Below are 26,953 nucleotides of genomic sequence, written 5' to 3'. Positions count from 1 at the left end.
AGAGCAGCCAGACTTCCTGGCTGCTCCCTTGACAGAATAGCCATCTGGAAGCTCAGCAAACAGGGCTGCCCAGTGAACCCTGTCTGTCTGTCCCTTGCAGTGTCTACACAGGTTTTTTGTCAACAAAACTCTCTAGTGTAGACATAACCATAACAAAGGAGACTAGTTAAAATAGAAATATATCTTTTAAAAAAATCCTTACACTTAATACTTACATATTCCAGGCCAAAATATAGTGCTAATGAAATATGATAGTTGAGAAAATGAACCATGAAACATACATTTTTCCCCCACACTTTGTTTGTTCTGTAGATCTCACTGTTACTCTTGCTAATATTGCTGGAGTTGAAGTGTTAACCATAGTGGAAACACTTAATTAAAAGCTGTCAGTAAGGTTTAAAGCAGCCATATTGACTCATAAACCCAAAATAGAGGGTAGTGTATTAATGTTTTACATTTATACAGAAACTTTTATCTTGAAACACTATATATTTCATACAGAAGGCATCCACTCATGCATTGTTGTAGTTAGAAGTTTTGTTATGATTTTAATGGAAGCAGCACCACACTTTTACAGTACAGTGGTAACAAAAAAGGAATAACCATATGACACTAGCACAAATCTCTGTTTTTGCAACGGCTGTGTCTACACTACAAAAATAACTTTGTAACAGTCTTTGAATTTGAGTGTCTACACACACCCTACTTCCAAGTTAAACTTGGAAGTAGGGCACTACTCCATTCCTGGGAATGGAACAAGTTAACTGCAAAGTAAGGAAAATGTGTGTAGACTCTCTGCAGGCTACTTCCAAGTAGTGTCTAACTTTATTAACTTCAGAGTGAGTTTCTAGTGTAGATGCGTCCAACATGAATCATGGGCTCACTAATGTCCACAGAGAGCAGACAGTACTTCGCAGTGGAGAGTTTTCCTGAAAAATCAACTATAATGAAGTTGGGTTCAGTTTATTAATCTTTGTGGAACATAGATCTGAGCAAATTCTCCATAGCTTTGAACCTGTGTGCCAAGAAAACAAAATGCTCCAAACCTGGCATTTAGAACCTAAAATTCCACAGAACATGTTTCTGCTCGACTTGGGTGTTTTTCTTTTCCCCCTAATATCTAAAAGGATTGTTAAGTCTTTTATTCCCTGGCTTTGCTGAATGGCCTGCTGGGGACCTCTAGCATGGACTGAGAGATTTCAGAGCCAATAAAAATGAAAAAAAACAGGCTTAATGAATCTTTCAGAAAGTCTGTTTTTCTCCTAACTATTCATTTGTGGCTTGAAATAAATACAAAAAAACAACCAAACAAAATAAAAACTGTAATGATGCCCTTACTTGCAGTAAACTTACACTGCTCTGGAAATCACAATCTACATGAACAAGAGTAACAAAGTTGCATAGGTAAGCTTAATTCTGCTATTTCATGACTTTGCAACCTTAAACATGATCTTTTAATGTAGCTTTGGTATATGCCATTCCTCCTGTTTTTTTTTAAATTGCCCGAACTGTAAATATCATATAGGATATTGAGGTCCACATGGGTCATCAGTAGGGTTGGATCCACCGTACAAACCTCTGATGCTGGACTAACTGTGTAACTGACAACATAGTAGGTTGTCATCATCTGTGTGAACCAGCAACAGATGAGGATGCAGCCTACAAGTTGCAAGTAGAAGAATGGTGGATCTCAGGAATCTTTAGTTCCATTTACATAAAAATGGCCATACTGAGTCACACCAGTGGCCCATTTAGCCCAGTGTCCTGTCTTCCAACAGTAGTCAAAATCAGATGCTTCAGAGGGGATGAACAGAACAGAAAATCATTGTGTGATACATCCCGTCGCACCTTTCGCTTTCACAGACAAGGGCCACCTGGAGCATGTGGTTGCATCCCTGAACCTCTGATGACCACTGATGATCATTTCCCCCATGAACTTACAAAGTCTATTTGGAAACATGTTATAGTTGTGGCTGTCTATCTCCTTCCTAAATGTTCCACTTCAGGATTTGAAGGATTACTTACTATACTGTGCATGGTCTTTTCTGCCTCTTCTCCTCAAACTTGATTCCTTGTGTCCCATCCCCCAAAACCGTTCCTGTCCTAGTCCTGTCTCGTTCCCATCCCTGGAGCATGGTCCTGCTCCCATTCTCTTTGCCAGTCCAGTGCTATTCTCCACACTTCAGGGGCTTGTCTACACTTACCTCCACTTCGAAGAGGGCATGTTAATCAGGGTCACAGGAGTTACTAATGAAGTGTTACAGTGAACATGCAGCATTTCATTAGGCTAATGTTCCCCTGCGGCAACTTCAAAGTCCCTTCACTCCTCAAAATTGTTTGAAGTTTGAAGCTTCAAAGTTGCCCCAGGGGAAAATTAGCCTAATGAAGTGCTGCATATTCATTGCAGCACTTCATTAGTGCTTGGTCCTGTCTGTGAGTATAGGGGACTGGACTTGATGACCTCTCCATGTCCCTTCCAGTTCTAGTATTCTATGATTCCTGCAGTCCCCTACTTCCGTCGCTACAGGCCTTCCACCTTCTATGCCAGTGACTCGCCAGAGCCGCCACCACCACCACTGCTGCAGTGGGGCACATGCACAGAACAGCCAATGATATGCCTAGCACATGGCTCTGAGGCATACTAAGCACCACTTCACAGCACACCAGTGTGCCCTGGCACACTGATTGAGGAGCGCAGCCCTATGGCATTGGGATGCTCTTAGGGCCACAGTGACATAGACTTAGAGTGGGAGGGCTGGGGGTGCCTGGTTCTGGTAGAAGTGTGGAGGATTGCGTTATAGAGGGGAGGTAGGAGTGCCTGGTTCTGGAGGAGGGGAGGGGGATTGGGTTTATATATACATATACATATATAGGGTGTGCTGTAAAATAATAATGAGTGCTGAAGTGCACCATGAGGTGATAAAGGCTGATGAGCACTGCTGTAGGGCAAAGAACTCCCAGATGTCCAGTACAAACACTTGGCCAGCTGAGTGTACTCTAGCTCACTGCTGTCATCACCTGTATCTCTGAGGTGTCACGTAGGGTATCATGTATGAACTGGTAACATACTGGTTTGTTAACATTATTGCGTGGTGTTTATATTGATGATATATATGAAAAGCTTTAAATATGTGCTGGAGATGCTTCTTCAAATGAGTTTGGTTAGGTAGAACTTAAGTCTGTGTCCTAGACAAAGGAATGTGGTCCTGCCTCTTGAATTTGTCCCCACTGTAAATTGAGCAGACACAATAGAAGAACATTTCCATACAAGTTAAAGCTATCAAATTAGTGAGCAGGGAAGGTAGCCATCTAGTCATCGGGGAGGAGACTGCAAAAATGAACCTGACAGTCACTATTTTGCGGTCATATAAAAGCTGAGGCCTCCTGGTGGCTTCTTGTCTTTGAGAACAAAGATAAAAAAATGAGGCTATAAACAGAGAGAGAGCCATTTTGGCATCCTCTACCTGAAGAGACAAAGAAACCAAGCACTTTGAGGTCTGTATTGGATTCTGACTAAACACTGGCCAGCCATGTTAGAAGAATAAATGTGGTGAGAAATATACACTGAACAAAACACTCTAGTTTATTTTGCTAGATTTTAGTTTTAGAATCATAAATTCACTTTGGATTTTTTTAGCCATTGTGACAGAATGAGGCCAGTGGGCTACAGGAGAGTAGAAGTGAAACATATTAGCCCCAGATTAAATAGTTCCCTGTTTCCAAGGTAAACTAAAAACTAATCCTGAACTAGCAGGAATTTATCAGAATCAATCACAGCAATCAAACCAATTAAAGCACCTGGAGCCAATTAGGAGGTTTCCAGAGTCAAGTGAGTTAGACTAATCAGAACACCTGGGGCCAATTAAGAACCACTTGAGACTGGTTAAAAAGGGTTCCTCTCCTGTTAGCCCAGTTCACCAAAGGAGCTGAGGAAATAAGTTGATATGGAGGACAAGGGGAGGAGCAAATGTAAGCTGGTACCAGAGAAAAGAACCTGTGGGAAAGGAAGGTGCTGGGTAAGGCCATGGGGAAGTGTCCCAGGGAATCACAGTTGTTACATGACTGTTATTGGAGACATTTACAGGCAGATGCATTCACAGTGTTGCTGGGCTGGAATCTGGAGAAGAGGGCAGGTCTAGGCTTCATCCACCACTCTCTCCCCATTACAGCACAGGACCAGGAATGGTGTTGGTTAAGGGGGTTGTCCTATCCTGTGCCACTTGGATGGGCCACAAAGATTACGGAACGTGATTTCCCCAGGCTAGCCGATGCTGAGAGTAGCTCAACAAACAGTAAGCTGGTACCCTAGAGAAAGTGCCTAAAATGAGGATTGCTGTGATTTGAGGCAAACAATCCACCTGAAGGTGTGGGATCCAACAAGGCTGAAGAGGAGCTTTGTCACAACATTTATAGCTAAATTTCGCCTGTTTGGTATCATTTCAATATTCTTTATTAATACATTTATTTAGCCTTCCTTTTATTTTACAGCCATCTCACTACAGTGTTATTTCATGTGGATATGTGATGCACAAATGGAAAATTAAAAAATCTCCAGATTGTGGAGCATGTAACAACTCAATGGCTGGTTCACAAATACGAAGCAGGTGTCACAGCATTATGCTCTATTGCTGCAGACACTGTGGCTTAACCTCTAAATATAAAAGGACAATTCTTTCTCTGTATCTGCCTCAGCCATACAAAACTGAAATGCAGAATTTCAAACTGAAGAACAACCTTAGCCAAACTAACAAGCTGGTGCTGTGTATAATTTATTTAAAGAGCAACAAAATTAATAAGGAGCATGAATGAGAGGCACTGAGCACTGCAGGTGAAACAATTCTGGGTGATGCTCAAGGCTCAAAACTGTTGGTATCACCCTGTAAAGAGTAATGATGCTGGTGGAAGACAGCATGAGAGAATTGTGCTGTAACCAAGCTACGGATGGTAGGGATCTGAACCACAACTGCATGGCACAGAAATACCCAGGGTTACTGGGCTGGAAATGACACCACCTGTAGGGTGCGAGAAGATTTTGTAACGGTCTCATGAGAGCAGTCCGACCCCTCTGTGAACCCTCAGAGGAATCCTATGACAACACCTGTAAAACAAAGTACGCTTGCCAACACTTCAAGGCTACGCGGGCAGTAGCCCACAAGCGATAGTGATAAGGAATGCATAGGCAATTTTAGGCAATCTTATGTTAATGAGTTAAGCTTTATCAGCTAGTGTTAGGAGGCCTGTTACAGAGCCTCTCCCTGAGCGAAGCTCCGACGCGTCGGGTTTTCCCCCACTGGTGACTGCGGCATCTCTGGGGCTCCCGTCATGGGTGTCACGCGCTTTCAATAAACCAAATATAGCACTCGCCTTCTGGGTGCAGCCTCGTTTCTGGGGAACCCGAGCCTGGTTGGTTACACCATCCCTTAGTGGTCTGGGTGACTCACCAAAGTGTTGTATTTACTTTGATGCAATAGATTCTATCCCAGTTTCAGCCACAGATTCTGAGGCAATTTTAAGTTAATCACTTAAACTATATTTTTCATAGCTGACCAGTAAATTTCTGGTTGCCCAGCCTTTCTGTGCTTGTAAAATTGTGATAATATTGTTTTAGTACACAAGAGAATTGTGAAGATAAACTTATTAGACCCAGGAATGTTGAAATTGGCAATGAAATTTCAAACTTACATATTCCTACATTACATTTCAAACATATTACATAACATACATATTCAAATATGTATTATATTTTGTTCCCAATAATGAATTCACCCAGTAGATGGATGCATTTCTGTGATAGGTGAAATGTTTTTTTGCTTATAAAATTTGTAAAAAAATCTTTGGAATTTGATGGCTTAAATATGATATTTGTTAATTCAGATATGTACTCCTCCTCACTAGAAACTACCACCCTATAATATTATAAGATAGCTGTGAACTTAGGTAAACTGCAATTAGGGATGATAATGAAATTGCGAAACCAGGATTTGAATTCTGGTTTCAAGAAGTGAAAAATTATGTTATTCCACGCTGACCTCTACAAAATCACTTGTAAGAAAATCATACTCATTGAAAATAGTTCTTATTCAGCTTCAACTGGAAAGGAACCAACCCATGATACCAGCAGCAATTCACTAAAGCAAATTTCTCATAAAATGTTTTTTTTGCAATGAAAATTAAACAAAAAAGTGTTTCTGTGACACTATAAAGCTCTCATACTATCAGCCACAATTCCCTACTGTGTGCTATTACCATGAGAGGAAATGCTTTTTCTATTTTTTAAATGTAAAACATTGAGTTTGTCAAAACAGCATAGAGATATTGTTTTTATTTTTATATGGTAGGAGAAATATTAAATATGCACATCTCTTTCAAGCTGATCATCAGTGCATCCAAAAGAACTTCTGTTTGCAATTATCACTTCAAAGAATTTGAAACAACTTCTGCTTTAAAAAAAAAAAAAGCCAAGTAAAGGTTTCACCTGAAAGGCACAGAGATGTTGCCTGATTTAGGAGGTTAACAGTAGTAATTTAGATGGTATGGGTTATAGACTTGCTAATTTATCTGATTAAATGATAATTTTATTGTACCAGAATTAGGCTACATAGAATAAGCCAAGGACTCTTGGGATATGATAGGATACTTAAACTGAGACAAATACAATTTTAAATCCTGTATTGAGGAATATTGAACAATAATTAGATAATTAAATGGTAAATTAAATGCAGTAATATTTTAAGGATAGATATGAGATAGATTTTATAAAGCTTTTCTTAATATACTTGCACCCTTTCTTGTTAACTTGGTGGTAAGAGACAAAGGGTCACCATTGCCTTTTGCATGCCAATGGAGTTCAGGTTTAGGTCCCTTAATTCTTAAGTAGTATATGCAAAGCATAGAATGATCTAAAGCTAAGTGCCATGAACACTAACTTAGTTTGCTTAACTGACTTAAAACTTAAAATTAAGGCTAACTGACTACAAATAATAGGTTATGTCTAAATTGCCGGGTATTGTCAACAAAGGACAGGCAAATTGTGTAACACATTTGCATAGCTCCTGCTGAGAGTTCTGTCAGAAGAGGCTTTCCTGACATTTGGCCCATCTACACAAGGCCAAATGTCAGGAAATCCCCCTCTGCCAGCACATCCATTCTTCCTCATGGAATGAGGAAGACTGGGATGTTGGCAGAGGGCTCCCAACATGGCAGACTTCTGTTGGGAGACCTCCAGGCTCCCAAGAGAAGCTTGCAATCTACACATAGCCTTAGAGACTTAAAAAATAGCTTAGAAGAAGGGTAAGCTTGATTTTCTATCTAAAATGAGCCCCAGCTCTTCCTTTTCATAGGGTTTAGGTGTTTAGGCACTGCTTATACGTTCAAAATTGCTTTTCTTACCCACAAAAATGAAGATTGACTTACTTCACAGGCTTGTATGTTTGTACATACTTATGACATATACAGTAGGGTCTCAAAATTTTGAGGAGTAAAGTACGGGCAGGTGAGCTGCGGCTAGACACAAGATGGAACTTCAAAGTTTAACACTTCGAAGTTGCCTCAGGGCAGAATTTGCTTAATGAAGTGCTGCATGTGCACTGCAGCACTTCCTTAATAGACTCCCAAACCCCTACTTACCATGCTCCCTTCGAAGTAGGGAGCTAGTGTAGACAAGCCCAGAAAGAATGTCATTGTAGGTATAATAAGGTGATGGTGGAAGCCCTAAATTTCATTGATGGGGGAGTAGCTTGTGTGTTTTGGGGGTTGCAGGGGCAAGCACTGAGGGCCCAGTTGAAATGGTCCCTTCATGGGAAATCAGCTCCCCCAGCTCAGGAGACGTCCCCCTGGCTGCAGCAAGCCCAGTTATGGGCTTTTCCTTGGTGGCAGCAAAGATCCCTGTGTATTTTAGCTGCCAGGGGAGACATTTCTCCTGTGACAGCAAACCTCTTAGCTGCCGGGGTGACTTCCTCACGGCAGCAGCAAAGCCCCCACTATCTTAGCCGCCAGGGGAGACTTTCCCATGGCAACAGCAAAGCCCCCAAATATCTTTCCTGTACTTAGAGCCCTAAATGCGTGAATGGCAGCATGGTCAGCACCAAGTAGTAGGTTCTTTTATGGGGTTGGGGGCTACTCATGCAATGTGGCAGAGTGTGGGAAAGACCCAGACTGTGTGGCGCCTGTGGGGGAGGAAAGGGGGTTCGCACACAAATGTGAACCGCTGAGAAGAAGTTTCCCAGCATGTTATGCAACCACGACCCCCACCACAGCCTTGTTGACATGTGGTACAGCGGAGCATGGGCTGGAGCCAGGCAGTGCAGAAAAAACTAGCAAGTGTACAGAGAGAGCCGCGAACTCCCTGCAAGGCTATTTGAATGGGTAGATGTGCTCACAGCGCTAATAGCAAAGAAAGAAAGACAGACATTTCTCAGGCTCTCATACTAACATGAGCCCACAGCTCATAAGCTCGCTGCTCCTGCTTGGAAATTCAGTCTTCCTGTTACTGAAGAGCAGCAGCCAGAGCGGAGCACTGAGGGGGCATTGTGGGGTTACATACGGGACACCTCTGGAGGCTAATAAATTCACTTTCACACTTGCCTTTAATCAAACTTCTGAATTTGAGCTTGGTGCTATACCCATCAGGTAAATGCAATTTTGTAATCTTGAGATTAGCGTACCCTAAACTGAGCAAATGGTATTTACAGTGAAGGAAGTCATGTGAGATTATTGAGCTAACTGCCTTAAATTCATATTTATCTTGTAGTGTAGACACAGCCTTAGACTAGAGTAAGATGTAATGCAGCTGCACATGAGTGAATCTGTCCTTTTGTTCCATAAATAGCATCTACAAATCTTGATTGGTTGATTTTGAGCTTCCTCAATAAAGTAGTATTGCTGAAATTTTAAGTAAATTCAATAAACATTAAGAAGAAAATATTACTTTCATTTAAACATCTAATAACATTTCTAATTATTTTATACAGCTGATTAACTTTTATGCCATAGCCCAACATTTCACACATAACATAAAACCAATAACCTTGTTGTTCAACATTGTTCAACTACTTATTATAATGCTCTACTTTTGCTGCCAATATGTTTTTTGGTTACCTCTCGTGCCTTAAATTTTGTGGATTATTTTATTTTATTTTATTTTAAACACAGATAAAGACTGTAGTCAAAGCATGTCTAGAAATCAGCTGAAGCTTGCACTAATGAAAAGAGCAGGAAACTGAATTAAACAACTGCACTTCGGTTTCTTGATACATTAAAAAACACTTTAAAGGCTAAATATTTGTTTTTAATATTCCATTGGTGTTAGCTATGTTCTTACTTACCAAGCCCTCACTGGGCATAATGCTAGTAAGGTGAACTACTTCAAGATGTGCTGACTGAGAAACCAGAGAGTCAGATGAGAGAGAGATGATGTGGTCACAGATTCCAGACAGAGTTTTACACTAGAAAAGGAAAACAAAGATAATCTTAAGCATTTATATTCAAGTGAGACAGTGTTGGTGTTAAAGCACAGTTCAAGTGAAATATTGTTTACACTGTACCTATTTACATGTATTTGATCAGCCATACTTCTTAGTTCTTATTGTTATGAACACATAAATCTGAAGTTCTATATTACTTAAATTAAAAGAGGGGCAAGGAAAATAAAATTCCTTTCGATGCCATAATTAGTGTTCATGTACAGCAACTCAAAGGAAACTTCTTGTGAAATAATAACCTAAGCCTGAACTACCTTACTCATCAAGCTGCCATCCCGAACAAATATGCCTGATAAACTTGATTTTATGTGTTGCTGAACATAGCATTATTAAACACTGACGAAATGAAAGGAAAATATGTAAATAGTAATTCCTTTACACTTTAATTATTTTGGCCGACAAATAAAAAGGGTAATTTACTAAGTGGAAAAGTTGTATCCCCATTTCAAAGATGGGGGAAATGAGATAGAGGGGTAAAAGTTATTTGTCCCAGGTCAAACAAAATGACAGCAGGAAACAGAACCTAGACTACCTGAAACAAGGGCAGTTTCCATAAATAAGAGATTTGTTCCCATATTTTCTCATGTTCTCTAAATTTTTCTTTCAGACATAGTATGCCTAAAATGTATACCTCATTTGCAGTCATCCATTTAGATGCAATTTAGAATGCTCTACTGGTGGGAATTCTTCTGTATATTTCTATTTTCCTTCAGAGACAATACCATCATTTACTTTAACTACATTAAATGGTGGTGTAATCCCTTAAGGGAAGGTATACTTCATGTATTTTCAAACACAGTTTGAATTCTAATACCCGATTTGACACTGCATATATAAGCAGAAGAAGCAAAGCTGTTGTAGTGGAGAACTCCATTATCTAAATACATAAATAATGTTCAGAATCACTAAGCATATAGAAACCAAGGTAAATCTCTGGAGTACTGGATGTTGCATTTGTACCTCTGTACCAGCTGAAACATATGCAAAACCACATGCATATAGGAAGCTCCCAACTGGCTATGCATCTGAGTCTTTATCAAATGGCCATGGAAGAAAAGAGATATTTCTTATTCAAGGTCCATCAAAGGCTACTAGGTCTATCAATGGCTATTAGCCAGGATGGGTAGGCATGGCGTTCCTAGCCTCTGTTTGTCAGACAGTGGAAATGGGTGACAGGGGAGGGATCACTTGGGCTATGTCTACACTAGCCCCCTTCTTCGAAGGGGGCATGGTAATCAGGGTTTTGGGAGATTGCTAATGAAGTGCTGCGATGCATATGCAGCACTTCATTAGGCAAATTCTCCCCCATGGCAACTTCCAAGTGTCAAAATTTTGGGGAGTAAAGGAACTTTGAAGTAGTGTGGGAACTTGGAAGAGCCCATGGCTCCACACATGCCAGCACTTGGAAATCTGACACTTCGAAGTTGCAGGGGGGGCGGAGAATTAGCCTAATGAAGTGCTGCATATTCACTGCAGCACTTCATTAGTAATCTCCCATCACCCTGATTAACATACCACCTTCGAAGCTGGGGGCAAGTGTAAACTCAGCCTCGATGATTATCTGCTCTGTTCACTCCCTCCAGGGCTTCTGGTATTGGTCACTGTGAGAGGACAGGATATTGGACTAGATGGCCCTTTGGTCTGACTCAGTATGGCCATTCATATTCAGCTTTGGATCAGGCCCTCAACGAGGAATATAGGCGTTCTTTACTTCACCATGCATATGGAATATACCCTACACATTAAATGGGTTCAGATATTTTACATATGCGTATGTGGGTGGCATGTACAAAAAAATTTAATCAAATCCCATCTCTTCCTTGTGGCTAAGTTCCAGCCTAATTTTTCAAGGCTGCATTACCCCTGTACAATTACTGTTTGGAACTGAGGACACCACTAGCCCTTAATATTTCTTTTATGCCACACACAGAGATCCCCAAGATATCCCTTTCTATTACTGAGATCTACATAAGATTTCCTCTTGACCACTTCTTACAGACTTTTTTTTCATTAAACAAATGTTAGAACTGAATAAATGCTAGGAAGATGTGCTCAGTAAACAAGATTGTGATGATAGCTCACTAAACCCTTATCAAAGTTCAAAAACCTAATTACAGTAGCGAATTTTAACACCAGGAAAATTGTTAAAGAACAATAAAATACAATAAGAAATACTCAGAAGTAACTCATCAGACATCAAAGAGGCCAGATGCCCATAATAAATGATGCAAAGGCTGGCACTACAAGGGATAGAACTTGTCATGTGAGAATGCCCAGGAGAAGGCAAACAATGTTCTCTCTGGCACTATCAATAATACAAATTGTACCCCCATCTGTTGTGGCATCTTTTGGATAAAAGCAGGAAGAGTTTAAAGGCAAATAGAGGAACAAGATTTCTTAAGATTCCTGCCCATATAGCTACTTGTAAAAGGTCACTTTTCCAAATCACTGTAAAATTAACTATTAATGATACTTTTTCTTGTATCACATTCTAGCCAAAAGTCTAAAAACATCTATTAATGAGCCATGGAGATAGTGGAAAGTGCAAACCCTAATTTAGAGATGACACTGTAGACTGAGAAACAGAATTTAAAGTGCCTTCAATATGGTCACCATCAATTCCACATCAGCCATTACTAGCATCAGGACTTAGGATTCCTGTGCTTTAGTCACATGTCTGTATTGAATTAACAGACATGTTTTCCAGATGGAGCAATACCATCACACAAAGCTAAACTGAATCTCACAAATTTAGCTGAAATAAATTGCTATTTCAGGCAGTCTGGTGGTGTTCATATAAACAATTTATTGAAATCCTACCCCTGGGCCTTGAGAAGAACAGCACTTCCTCAAGACATCTTTAAACTCTGAATATACAGTTCAGTATTTGGCACATAAGAGCTGGGTCTCCACTTGAAAGCTCTGTCTACAGAACATGCCCATACCTAATGAGCTCCCTCTGTTGACAGAGCATGGCCAGACTGACCAGCCTTCTGGTGACAGAACAGCCAACCAGGAGCTCTGCAAACAGGGCTTTCAGGTGAACTGGAAGCCCTCTCTGTTGACAGAGGGCCCTCTGGAGTGTCTACACTATTCTTCTGTCAACAGAATTGGTCTACAGAGGTGCTATGCCTCAAACTTTCACAACATAACTCTGGTGGGAAAAATAACAGAGAGGAAGGCGGGCTAGTCTATATACTATCAAAACAAAAAGCAGTCAGGTAGCACTTTAAAGACTAGCAAAACAGGTTATTAGGTGAGCTTTCGTGGGACAGACAGAAGTGGGTCTGTCCCACAAAAGCTCACCTAATGAACTATTTTGCTAGTCTTTAAAGTGCTACTTGACTGCTTTTTGCTGGGAAAAAGGTTATGTTCTGCTGACAGATTCTAGACAGAACACATTTGAGGTGTGGACCTTCCTTAGTTTTGTTGAGAGAAGGCCTCTTCTGTAGACAAAATTTTGTGGTATAAAACAGCTAAGGTGGTTTTTTTTAAAACTTACAGCCACTTCAAGGTTGGTAGAATGGGTATAAACTATCATTGTGCAGAGAGAAAGGGGTGCCCTGCTGTTGGTGTTTATGAGTAGGGTATTATTAGGTGTCTTGATCTGATATGAAAAAGTAATGCCATAGCTGCTGTCCAGGTAATAGCATTTCCTTCAGCAGTTACCTAGATGTAGGAAAACTTAGCCTTCAGGATTACTTTGCAGATTTATGTCTCCAAGGTGCTACTCCAGTATTCTCTTCTTTTCTTTTTCATTTTGCATTATGTATGCTCAACTAGCCTCTGAGAACTGATCAAGCCTCAGCATTTTAAAAAATTCTCTCTCTCTCTCTCAGCTGTTTGTAGTAACTTGACATAAATATACCTCTCTTCCTCTCTTGGCTGTTTTTCAAAAATAAAAATAAGAACACATACACAGCTTTGAAGTGCTTATTTTAGGTTATCCCCTTTCCTCCTTTCTCACATCTACATTTTATTTTTAAACCACTTACAAAGCTTTTGGATTCCAAGTTCCCTTCACTTTTGTCTCTTCTCAATTTTCTATTTTCTTTGTATGAAAAAGACAGAAGAGTTTATGGAAGACAAACAGAGCTGCAACCCTCTGTGGCAGGACCAGGGCAGAGGGCCCCTTCAGAGGGAGCCCAAATAAGCAGAAGGGCTTGTGAAGCACCATCAAGGCAATCACAGGCAGTTAGGTGGGAGATGGCTCAGCCTAACTGGGGCCAGCTGACTCCATGCCTGGTTTAATAAGAAGCCTTTAAAAATCTTTCACAGTGGGAAGAGCATGAAAGGTGAGTGGAGAGATGCAAGGAGACCAGAGTAGTAGGAGAGAGCAGGTTTGAGAGGAGCAGAAGGGAGCATCAGGAACACCAGAAACCATAGAGGGAGAGCGATGAGCTTCAGCAGATCAAAAGCGGGGGGACTTGCTGCTGCTGCAGCCTAGAGAAGATACCAGGGGGAATTGTCTGGGGTAGTGGCCCAGGGAGAACAGCTGCTGTGCTAAGGGAGTCAGCCCTTCCCCTTAGCAGCTGCATAGGGTCCTTGGGCTGGAACCTGGCTGGGGTAGGGGCTGGTTCCCCCAGACCTCCCCTCCCTCCAGCAAGGGCAACTGGGCCCTTAAGTGGGACCTGTGGACTGAATAGAGGCCAGAAGCCCAGGAACAAGACTGACTTTGTCACACCTCATTCCCACACCCTCTACCATGTGGCATTTTTTTTGTTAAATTGAGCCATGCCATGAATGCAACATCCACAAAAAATATCCATGTGGGCAGTTTAAAATTCCATAGCCAAGTTAACAACTTGAGTTTAACAAAACACAATCTGAATGCAGCATGTGCACCCCTCTAATTGAGAGGTTCCCATATGTGGTTATATGATTAGAACTACTGTATGCATGATGATGTACTTTCAGTTCACAGGCAACTGATTTCCTTGTTTGTTTTTGTTGTCACTGTTTTTAACAGAGCATATTTCCTTCCCAGGCTTTGCTTTCTTTATCAGTTTAAAGTGAAACACAAAACTCTTTTTTTTTTTTTTTTTTACCAAGCTGCCAGTCAACATCACAGGTAATGACTGAATTAGCTTACTTTCAATCCAAATCTGTAACTCCTCATGGAGTTATTATAAATGAGATCTGACAGGTCAGGACAGATTGATTCTCAGTCTGCAGGAAGCTTCTCTTTAAAACCGGGTGTTTGGGAGGCTATCATTCTGTACAAGAAGTCTAGTGAAGTAAAAAAAGGACAGAAATGAAGTTCAAGTGATCTGCAGGTACTAAACAGAGAGAGGAAGAAAGAGAAAGAATCTTAACTCAAAATGTGGCTATTGTATCAAATGTGTACAATAATTCTGAGATCTAGATCTATTCCTTATACGAGTATCACAGAACTCCCTTTTCATCCCAGTCCCAACTTCTCAAAATTCTATATCCACTTCAGACTCTTTCATCTCCTCTATCACAGTCTCAGAGGGGTAGTCGTGTTAGTCTGTATCTCCGCAAAACAAAGCAAGCAGTCCTGTAGCACCTTAAAGAGTAACAATATTATTTATTAGGTAATGAGCTTTCATGGGAAAGTCTCATTTCTTCAGATTCTGGAACAGAACTGCGAGAAACTCTCAGTTTTCTTTTGGTTCTGCTCCAGAATCTGAAGGATCCGGTCTTTCCTATAAAAGCTCATTACTTAATAAATAATATTGTTACTCTTTAAGGTGCTACAGGACTGCTTGCTTTGTTCTCCTCTGTGACATTAATCAAATTAAAGAAAGCAAATTTCTCTGCAGAGAAAACAAATGCTCTGCTATAGCACATTATTTACATGCAGGTATTGTTGTATGATTATAATCTAGGGAATAACTGGGTACGAATTTTATTCTCTTACAAAATGAACCTACTCCCAGTGGATGAAATCTTGGCCGTTACTTCACCATGGGTGTTAACTGGACTCATACAACATACTGTTTTCAGTCCTGTTAGCACTACAGAGCCAATACAACCAGTACAGATGGAGTTGGTTTCTATTCCTTTTCACATGGTATCAGTTCTGGGAAATTATGCCTGTGCAAACCCACTGATGGTCCTAGATGAACAGTTGTTACCAACAACATAATTTAGCATGCCAAACATTCATTATTAGTGATATGTTAAAAAGGAAAGACCCAGATGGACTATCAGACCCCAAGTTGAGTTTGCAAGGCCTCACTTTTAAACTGAGTGAATATGGATATCAATGAGATGGATAAAAATGGGACTTGATAAAGCCATTTATATACGAAGAAAGTCACTTTAACTTAGTAGTGTAGCAGTCTCTTACAAGCAAGCATGTTTATTTTAAAACGTATAACATACGCAAGTACAGCTGTAAAGATTATAGTGTCATTACAATGGTGGTGTGAGAACAGGCACAGTCTCTTAAGAGGTTCCTGTGGATATGTGACACTTTGACAATGAAATGCTGAAAAACCAGGCAAGATTTCACAATCCATTAGTATGCTTCCACATCAGACTGTATAGTGGTAATCTCAGTAGTGGTTAACAGTTCATACAGTGTTTTTGTATTACAGAATAGAGAACTTTTTCAGTTGACCTGGTTACACACAGTTTGACAGTTGTGACAGTATTTTGAATTTTCTTAAAAACATCAGCAAGTGAGGAGAAAAGCTTAATAGATCTGCAGGAACACATGTCAAAGCCATAAACTCCATCTGTATGATTATTACAATGACATGTATGTAAAGCAGGGACAGGTGATGGGAGGTGAGAGCTGATTGCACACAACACCATCTGTAAAAGCTTTGCGCTCCTTCTGCATCCAGTCAAAGCACTGAGACTGTTCAATTGGCACATCCTGCAAATTCTAAGTATGCAAGTGCAGTTAGCAAATCATGTAAAATAAACAAAAACCATACTTAAGAGAAATATGAGCTTCACTACATTTTAAAGACTGTTAAGACATATCATTGTAAATCAGCAATGGGCAACTCAGGCTAGTGAGCGAGCTGCATGAGTGCAATTAGCAAAACTAACCTATCCTGGGAGACTGTCTTGGTTACAACAATCTTGTAACCCTCTGAAATGAAGGAGGGCCACTCATGCAGCCCACTCACTAGCCTAAGTTGCCCTTGCTGGTTTACAATGATACTCCATAACATTCTTTAAAATTTAGTGAAGCTCATACTTCTCTTAAATGTGGAAAACTTTTGTTTATTTTTACATGGTTTGTTTGTAAAGGTGATTATACTAACCCCATCTAACATTTATTCATTAGTACCAATATCTGTTCTCAAGATTTTTACCATGTATCAATCTTTTAGGATACTTTGCATTGAGGGTAAAGCTGGGTGGATAATCCAACTTTTTAGACAAAAAAATCTCAAAAAAACAAAAAACAATTTTAGGTACTTTTAAGGACCCCTTCAAAACTTCATTTTTAAATCCACAGTTTTCTACTAGCTTTCTAGGAAAGGCAGAATATTTACACTTAATTGTCTAACAGTTCCCATATCTTTGCATCTAACATTATTATATGCTTCTTTCTGGTTTTGTTGCTATTTTTACTAGTTATTTCAGTGAGCACAGTAACAACAAAAAAGAAAAGAGTTAAGCTGTCGCTCAATAGATGAATTTTAACATCTCAAAATCCACACTAATAGACTGTACATTCTTGTCATAGCAGGGAAGGTATTCTTCCTCCCCTCAGGAACCCCTTAAACCTTTGACTACGGATGAGATATGTACACCCTGATGTAATCTTCAATGAAGATTTCTGGTTTTGATTAAATTTTGTTGGAGAAAACATGTTGTATAGTGCTTCCCTTTGACACCCTCTCCCCCACCTGCTGCCCTTGAGCAGTATATAATTTAAAAGCAGAAGGGACATCAAACAATCACTGCGACATAAGTGGCAGTGACATACACAAAAGAACAATTTTTGTATGCTTTACTGTAAGCACCTTCCAAGTCTTGTTGTGAAGTGAAATAAACACAAAGCAGTCTTCGTAGTCACAAAACATCCAGTATGAACAGTTATGGTAGCAAGGAAGACATAGGACAACAAATTGGACATGACTAAAAATAAATTAATTTAAACAAATTTTTGACATGCAAAGGCAGAACGAGGAAAAAATTAACAAGTGGAGGACTTGTTGTACAAGCAAACTCTTTTTTTGCACCACGGTAGTTTAAAATTTAAACCCAGTAAAACAGTAACAAACAAAAAATCTTCAGTGGAACTTTTGCGTGTGCCCATGGTAAAATTCTGTCCCTCTGAAGTGAATAACGGGTGCTTTGGTTACTGATTTCAACCTACCCATGATATCACCCATTTTGTCATTTATTTTTATATTGACCATAAGAATGGCCATCTAGCCCAGTAGCCTGTCTTCCAACAGTGGCCAATGTCAGATGCTCCAGCGGGAGTGACCAGAACAGGTAGTGATTGAGTGATCCCTCTCCTGTAATCCATTTCCAGCCTCTGACAAACAGAGGCCAGGGACACCGTTCCTATCCACCCTGGCTAACAGCCATTGGTGGACATAACCACCATGAATTTATCATGTTCTTTTTTGAACCCTGTTAAAGTCCTGGTCACCACAATATCCTCTAGCAAGGAGTTCCATGGTCCTATAGTGTGCTGAATGAAGAAAAACTTCCTTTTGCTTGTTTTTTAAATCTGCTACCTGTTCCTTTAGTTTGGTGACCCCTAGTTCTTATGTTATGGGAACAAGTCACATTTTCCAATACCAGTCGTGGTTTTACAGACCTCTATCATAACCCACTTTGTCTCCTTTTTTAAGATGAAAAGTCCCAGTTTTTTTAATCTTCTTATGGCACCCATATCAAACCCCTAATCATTTTGTTGCCCTTTGTCCAATGTCAATGTATTTGTTTTGCGATAAGGTGACTGCATCTGTACAGGGTATTCAAGATGTGGGCATACAGTTTATTTAAACAGAGGCAATGCAATATTTTCTGTCGTATTCTCTATCCACTTTTTTCATGATTTCAAACATTGTGTTTGCTTTTTGCTGCTGCACATTTAATGGATGTTTTCAGAGAACTATCCAGAATGACCCCAAGATCTCTCTCTCTTGAGCAGTTATAGCTAAATTAATCCCAATTTTGTATGTATAGTTGGGATTATTTTTCAAGTGTGCTTTACTTTGCATTTATCTACATTAAATTTCATTTGCCATTTTGTAGTCCAATCACTTAGTTTTGTGGGATCTTTTTGAAGCTCTTCACAGTCTACTTCATTAACTCTCTTGAGTAGGTTGGTATCATCTGCAAATTTTGCTACCTCACGGTTCACTCCCTTCTCCAGGTGACTTCTAAATAGGTTGAATAGGAGTAGTCCTAGTACAGATTCTTAGGGGACACCGCCTGTTATCACTAGTTACCACTCTCCATTCTGAAACTGCTATAAATGGGAACACAAAGGATCTATCTCATTCACCTTAAACCTAGTTACTATCTATTAACCTGTAATTTACATACTGAAGTACTAAAGACTAAATACCGATTGCTCAGTTAAATAGCTAAACAAGTCTCTGTGGTGCAGAGATACTAAAGTTTGTGCTGAAGAACACACATCTAGAATGTATCTATATCTAAGCTAAAGTAGTCTTATATCATGAGTTTATTTCTCATGAAAATTTTGTATCGTGTTTCTGTTGAACAAAATGTAAAGACTATCAATGACTTTTCAAACAATTTTTTTCATATACTGTGACAAGACCAAAGACCTACAAAGATGGTAATCTCTACAGCCAATCAAACTCATTAATGGGGAAAAAAAACAGCTACTAAAGTAACATTTGTAGACACAAACGATCTGCATGATTCAAATGGTGTCCCAAAACGTGGTCACTCAGACCTTCTGTTAGATAGAAAGAATAAAATGTGGGTCTCTCTACACAAAGGGCAAGTCCTTACTATTTGAGTTGGAGGAGAATCTCCTTTAAGTGTTAGCAATATAGTTGCTATGAAACATCCAGTAGAGGGCAGTGATACACAGAATTTGTAACTAAATTTACAGAAGAAATGTACCTTATAAATGTTAGTGATATTTATGAAATACTAATCAATGTATATGAGAGAAACATGTGCTCACTAATTTAAATCTCCATAAGATTAAAACTCAAGATTGAAGATATGACAATACAATTCACTACTGATTTAACATATTGTTTGAAATGTACTTCAACAGGAGGGAATGACACTGAAAATAACTGATGTACATGTTATATAAAATAAGTTATTTTGTGATAAAGAACTTGTAAAATTATTTTAAATTCCATATTTAAATTGCAGAATTACAGCAATCGCCATAATTCACACAGGCCACAGAAAAACAAAAGGCTCAATCTACTTTTAAGAAACTTAATAAGCATCCTCTTGCTTTTAATGATTATATAAAAGTTGAAGAAGAACATAAGGTTCAAAAACCAATGCACTTAATACTGAAAAATTCCAGGCTAACAAATGAAAAGAAAAATCTGTTACTTTGAGATTCATATTTAGTATCACAATGTCATATGACTTCTTGGAAGGATTAGATTTTTATTAGCAAATGCTGATTCATCATACATACAAACCAACAAAAATATTTCCATTGGTAACTGAAATATTATAGATAGGCAATGTAAGACAAATCTGCTTGAACTTATGAATGTCTGATTTAAGGCTATTTATTTTTTATATTTTGACATGATGTTGACTGTATTTTAAATGGTTAAAAAGCTTTAGCTTTTTGAATCTCTGTGCATCATCATTAAATTATTGTGTTACAGCTCCCCTTAATTCTCCACAAGTGTGAACATTTGTGAAGCCTAAGTTCTTAATATATTTAGAATAATTTTGTTAAGAAACAACTGAAATAAATCTCTGCCCTGGAAAAGACCATAGGCTTTTGGGAGAGTCAGCTGTGACTTATTCAAATAACTAATTTTGGATACTGCAGTTTGTGAACTATCTGATTTATATATGATAAGCAAACAGGACTCCCTTTATCTTGGGCCAATAATAATGCATTTGATACAAACATACTAATAAACTAAGTGATGGCTTTCATAATCCAGACTATTTTGTTTGCAGGTTACGTCCCCTTCTTCTGCCAAACTCTAACAAGCCTCTATTGATCATGTGCCAAGTGAGATTATTTTTTCATAGGCCTATAACTTGGCTAAATTTGGGAAGATTTGAAAGGAACAACAAAAGGCCCATCTCTGAAACTAAGATAACCTCCCTGCAAAATTTCAACTCCCTGATGCAAAGCTAGAGCTTGTCTCCATAGTGGAATATATATTCTTATGGAAAAATATAGTCTAATTCTGTTTTCAGAAACAGCTGAAGCATTTTATATGAAATTAACAAAAAAAATCCATGTGGGCCAGACTGCAGGAATGGGAAATTTTGATTTAAGTTTGGGAAGCTGAAAAGCTCTTACAACTAAAAATGTTAGATAATATTAACTACCAACTCTACCAATAATAAATAAAATACAATAAAATAAACTAAGTTCTTGTTTTAGGACTTTCAAAGAAACATGCCTGACATCTTAGTAGGAAAGGCACTCTCACATATTCAAGCAGTTAAGATCCCGAGTAAGTACAGACAGAGCTATTGCTCTTGAAATTCTGAAAGTGATGAAACAATACATATTTGTTGGTTACTTCATTTGTTTTTCCCTGTGAGAACTGTGTTGGCTTTTTTTGTGTTTGATTTTAAGTTCTGAGAAAGAAAACGAGTTATTAAAGCATGCATTCTCATTTATTGCTTAAATCCCAAAGTAGTATTTTAATGTTAACAAACATAGTAGAAAAAATGCCTGTAAATTCTAATATCATTGAATTGGCAATTGCTTTGATTTCATTACATGGACTTGTCTGGTATCCAAAACACTAATTCAGGTTTGTGAAATGCCCTTTCCTACTTACAATATGTGCAACAAATTGTAGAAGGCTTCTGGATGATGATGATTATACATATTATAGTATAATTTAGAAACCACAGCTAAGATTACAGCCCCATTGTGCCAGGCACTGGAGGAACAAAGTGAAAGAAGTGTCTGCCCTGAAGAGTTAACAGTTAGAGCAGGTCAAGAATTTTGTGACACAGTTTTTGCATTAGCAAACTGAGTCATTAAAAGTGAAATCTCTCGCAGAAACATCAGTTTTAGTAAAATTTCCATTGTGAAAGTTTCTCAGTTCCAAGATGGAATTTCTGATAGAAATCTGCTTGGGAGAGAAAAAGAAGTCAACAGCCCCTTGGACAGGGCATTCACTTAGTATGGGTCATTATCAAAGTCAAGTCCCTCCTTTGCCTGTTTAACACCTGTGACAAGGTAAAGGTGGGAGGGGGTAAGAACAAGAGGGAAAAGCAGGGCAGGCAAACAGGCAGAGAGTGAGCAGCTGGGGAGGAAGCCACCCTGGGCCAATTGGGGCCAGCTGGTCCCACTTAAGTCTGCTTTTAAACGAACCCCTTTCCCAGAAGGCAGGGGGGAGAGCGGAGCAAAGTCTAGTCTAGTCTAGTCTAGTCTAGTCTAGTCTAGTCTTCTAGAGGCACCAGAGGAGGAGAGGAGTACTCAGCTGAAAGTGGCTGAGGCCCCCAGCTTTGGTGTCAGGCCAAGCAGGCTGAACACACAGGAGGAGCCAAACCAGGAGGGGGAACAGGCGGCTGCTGCTGCTGCTGCTGCCGCCGCCGCCACTACCTGGAAGAGGTACAGGGAGAGAAGAATTGTCTGGGGAAGTGGCCTAGGGAAGAGCTGTGGTATTCATAATGGGGGGAGCCTTCCCGTACCATTAGCAGCCATGCAGGGTCCCTGGGCTGGAACCCAGAACGAGTGGGTGGGGCCCAGGTTCCCCCCAGGCTACTGTCTCCCCCCCACATCTACTGTCTCAAGAAGGGCAACGGTATTTGGGCTGTGGGGTTAGTGGACTAAACAGAGGCCCAGAGACCAGGAGCAAGGCTAGCCTTGCCACACACCAGGGACTTGAATACCTCCGACTTCCACGTGGTAGACGAGTTCCCTAAAGCCCACATAACTGGCTGTCGTGGGTAGGTCTCTTCCATTGGAGCTGCTCCAATGGAATAATTAATGCTAATAATAATTAATAATCCAATAATTAAATGCTCATTGGGCCAGACAGAAAGAGAAATTAGCTTTATTGCCAGGCTTTTGTGCACTTCTGGCAAACCTCATCCCGAAATATGCTACTGTGGAACAAATCTGGGAACACACCAAAACAGCCTGGAAAGACACCTGCAATAAACCATGGGGAAGGGGACAAGGCATTACAAATAATGGATCACAGCAGAAACTCTGAGAAAAGTGAAGGAATGAAAGGATATAAAAGCAACAGTCAACAGCAAAACAAGAGCAGCCAAGGAGGAAGCTCAGAGGCTGTATTCAGGAACCAACAGAGAAGTTAAAACAGCTGTAAAATGGGACAAGAACTTTGTGGAAAACCTTGCACAACAGGTGGAACAAACTTGAAAGACGTGTATAACCTCACCCGGAAGCTAGCTGGGTCATGGCATACAGCGGATCAGCCAGTACAGGATAAGGAGGGGGCTGTGTTATCAAACTCAAGTGAGCAGATTTATAGATCAAGCATGTCAAACATGTGGCCCAGGGATGGCATGCAGCTCAACTGAATTTTATGTTTATAGTGTTGAATGTGCCTGAGTTCAGCTCAGACCAGCTGGCAGTGCAGAGACCCTGCCATGGAGTGGCAGGGCCTCAACCTGCAAAGCAGCTGTGAGTCCCTCCTGGCTGGGCACCTCATGGATCTGCTGATGCTGGGCTCCAGCCAGCCCTTGTCTGGTGGGGGTAGCTCACAGGAAACCTTCTCACACCCCAGACAGCGTGAGCCTGGGATTGCGCCTGCCAGCTCTGCCCTTTCCTGCCCTGGCTAGCAAGGGGTCAGGGCCCAGCTGACCCCTTCTGCCTGCGCAAAGCCCTCTGCCATAGCCCCCTGCAGATCTCTACGCACTCCTCTGCCCCTCCGGCTTGCACCCAGCTCCGGCTACCCCGGGGGGGTTGCACATGAGCCAGCCTCAGCTTTTTGTGAAGTTCCCTAGGGGAGACCAGCTAAGCTGAGGAAGGGCCAGTGGCAGGAAGCTTGGAGATCAACACTTCCTCTAGCTTAGCTTAGCTCACCTCACCTCACAGAGCACCTAGGAACCAGGGCCTCAACCAAATTGCCCTTGGGCTACCTACTGCACAAAACACAATAAAAAAAGCAATCTCTGCACTTGACATACTGGCCTTCCAGTGAGAACAGGAGGCATATTCTAGGTTAACAAAGTTACAACCTTGCCACGCCTTATCAGATGTATTTGCCTATATCGGCCAATATTTTTTTAAAATGTGTTCCTAAAGATAGGTTCATAAATCCATATTCAGTAATTTGTTGAGGTAAAAATTCATTAATGCAGCTTTAAGGATGCTGTGGTATTGTAAGCCTTCAACAACATAGTTGAGCAAAACTTAAACTTTTGACAAGGGAATATGGAGTTAACATATATGCCTACTTATCACAAAACTAGGTAATGTGGAAAGAATATAGACACCGAAATTCATTGTTGGTAAAACCAAAGTAATACACACTGGATAATGTAATCCCAAATATACACACAACATGATGCAGGTGGGGGGGTCTAAATTAACTATTACCGTTCAATAAAGAGATCTTGGAGTAATGCAAGCGTGTCAAACATGCCTTATAAAATTTTAAATCAGTAAAATTCATATTAAGTTCTTAATTAAAATGTTATATTCAAACAAGACCTGACAAATTATTATAAAATGTACCTAAACATAACTTATAATAATTATGACTTTCTGATAGAAGTACATTTTCTTTGATGGCCCTGAAAGCTACCAGTTTTCATTTGTTTGGCCCTCAGTAGGCTTTGAATTTGACATGCCTGCAGTAGATGGAAGGAACACCTTGAAGAGACGACGAACTTCCCTGCCCACGTGGAACCACTTGAGTTACCATGTGCAAATATACCTCTGCAAATTAACAGCAATAGGCCTACAAAAGAAGAAATCAGAAAAGCCATTGCCCATCTAAAAGTGAAAAAGCACCTGTCCAGAAAACATACCTGCAGAAGTAATCAAGGCAGGCAGTGAGACATCGGTCAACATGATGTGTAATCTACTTGGGAAAATTTGGGAAACTGAGGAGATTCCACAAGACTGGAAACATGGCTACCTAATCAAGCTTCTAAACAAAGGCAACTTGAAGGAATGCAAGACCGGGAGGGGCATCATATTACTGTCTATTCCAGGAAAAGTGTTCAATAGGAGTCTCTTGGAGACAATGAAGACAGAAATTGATAGACAGCTCAGGGAAGAACAGGTCAGCTTCTGAAGCAAGAGATCTTGTACCAACCAAATAGCAACTCTCAGGCTACGTCTACACGTGCACCCAACATCGAAATAGCTTATTTCGATGTTGCGACATCGAAATAGGCTATTTCGATGAATAACGTCTACACGTCCTCCAGGGCCGGCAACGTCGATGTTCAACTTCGACGTTGCTCAGCCCAACATCGAAATAGGCGCAGCGAGGGAACATCTACACGTCAAAGTAGCACACATCGAAATAGGGATGCCAGGCACAGCTGCAGACAGGGTCACAGGGCGGACTCAACAGCCAGCCGCTCCCTTAAAGGGCCCCTCCCAGACACAGTTGCACTAAACAACACAAGATCCACAGAGCTGACAACTGGTTGCAGACCCTGTGCCTGCAGCATAGATCCCCAGCTGCCGCAGAAGCAGCCAGAAGCCCTGGGCTAAGGGCTGCTGCCCACGGTGACCATAGAGCCCCGCAGGGGCTGGAGAGAGAGCATCTCTCAACCCCCCAGCTGATGGCCGCCATGGAGGACCCAGCAATTTCGACGTTGCGGGACGCGGATCGTCTACACGGTCCCTACTTCGACGTTGAACGTCGAAGTAGGGCGCTATTCCTATCTCCTCATGAGGTTAGCGACTTCGACGTCTCGCCGCCTAATGTCGAAGTTGGTGCCGCTACTTCGAAGTAGCGTGCATGTGTAGACGCAGCTTCAGAGTGATCACAGAACTGTTGCTTAAGTTGAACTCCCCCATGTACATAGTCTTCATAGACTTTGAAAAAGCCTTTTGAAATGTTGAGAGACACACTTTGGCTATGTCTACAGTAGCCAAAAACTTCCAAATGGCCATGCAAATGGCCATTTCAAAGTTTACTAATGAAGCACTGAAATACATATTCAGTGCTTCATTAGCATGCGGGCGGCCGCGGCACTTCGAAATTGATGCGGCTCGCTGCCGCACGGCTCATCCAGATGGGGCTCCTTTTCGAAAGGACCCCACCTACTTCAAACTCCCCTTATTCCTATCTGCTCATAAAAATACATAAAAAATACTCAAAAAAATACTTGGCTCAATCTAATTCTTGATCCCCCCCCCCCACCCCTCCACTCTCTGATTTGCTCACCTTGATTATCTTTTTCTGATTTGTCCTCCTTGCTTACTGTTTTTGGTTCTCTGTGTCTTAAATATTGAGTCTGTTCTGGTCTGGCTATGGTCTGAAGAAGTGGGTCTGTCCCACAAAAGCTCACCTAATAAACTATTTTGCTAGTCTTTAAAGTGCTACTTGACTGCTTTTTGTTTTGATACTCTAGGGAGTGTGACAAGCATGCCTATTGTCACATTTCCTGTTCTTGATCATACTGGACTGGATTATGAGCAGGACAAGAGATGGCCATCAAGAGGACATTCAGTGCACACTTTTCAAACAGATGACGTTGATTTTGCTGACAATGTCACCCCGACTTTCACACCAAAATGAAAGCATGGAAGAAAAGGTCACAACACTAGACAAAACTGCTTCAGTGACTGGACTGAGGATTAATAAGGGAGAGATCAAGACGATGAGAATCAACCAGTCCAGCAACAACACCATCACACTGAGAGAAGATGACCTGGAAGATGTGAAGCAGTTCACCTACTTCAGGAATATTATGGAAAGAGAGGGAGGAACAGACAAGGATGTAAATACCAGGATAGGGAAAGCCACAGCTGCATTCAAGACTCTTCATCCCATTGTAGTACCCAGAGGTACTGAGACCTCATACTAGGGTGAGTGAAGTCTCTGCTCTACCGCCTCAGCTGAGCACCAGATGGCCTTTAGCTCATGTGGTAGAGTACAGGGCTTTAGATCGAAAGCTTACAGGTTCAATGCCTAGTGCCAGCAACCTACCTCCATCTGCATTACACCATATGCTGTTGACAAATGGTATCTGTGAAGATGAACCTGCAGATTTTCATTACAAATGTGAAGTGTGCTCTTGTATGGATGCAAAACCTGGTATACTAAAAAATCTTCAAACTACAAACATTCCTAAACAGATGCCTGAGGTAAATTCTTTGCATCAAATAGCAAGACTGTCACAAATGAGGAGCTTTGGAACACAGCAGG

General features: G+C 40.6%; 1 protein-coding gene across 1 annotated transcript in view; it reads right to left on the bottom strand.

The window, feature by feature from the left end:
• LOC142020423 (connector enhancer of kinase suppressor of ras 2-like) overlaps window positions 1-26,953 on the bottom strand; it is a 581,534-nt gene that overhangs the window by 303,311 nt on the left and 251,270 nt on the right. The window contains exon 6 of the mRNA XM_075008216.1: window positions 9,324-9,443. Within this exon, the coding sequence (XP_074864317.1) occupies window positions 9,324-9,443 (120 nt within the window). The remainder of the gene's footprint in view (window positions 1-9,323; window positions 9,444-26,953) is intronic.

Source organism: Carettochelys insculpta, chromosome 13 (assembly GCF_033958435.1).
Source record: "Carettochelys insculpta isolate YL-2023 chromosome 13, ASM3395843v1, whole genome shotgun sequence".
Lineage (NCBI taxonomy): Eukaryota > Metazoa > Chordata > Testudines > Carettochelyidae > Carettochelys > Carettochelys insculpta.
This window is presented reverse-complemented; position numbering and strand designations above follow the sequence as displayed.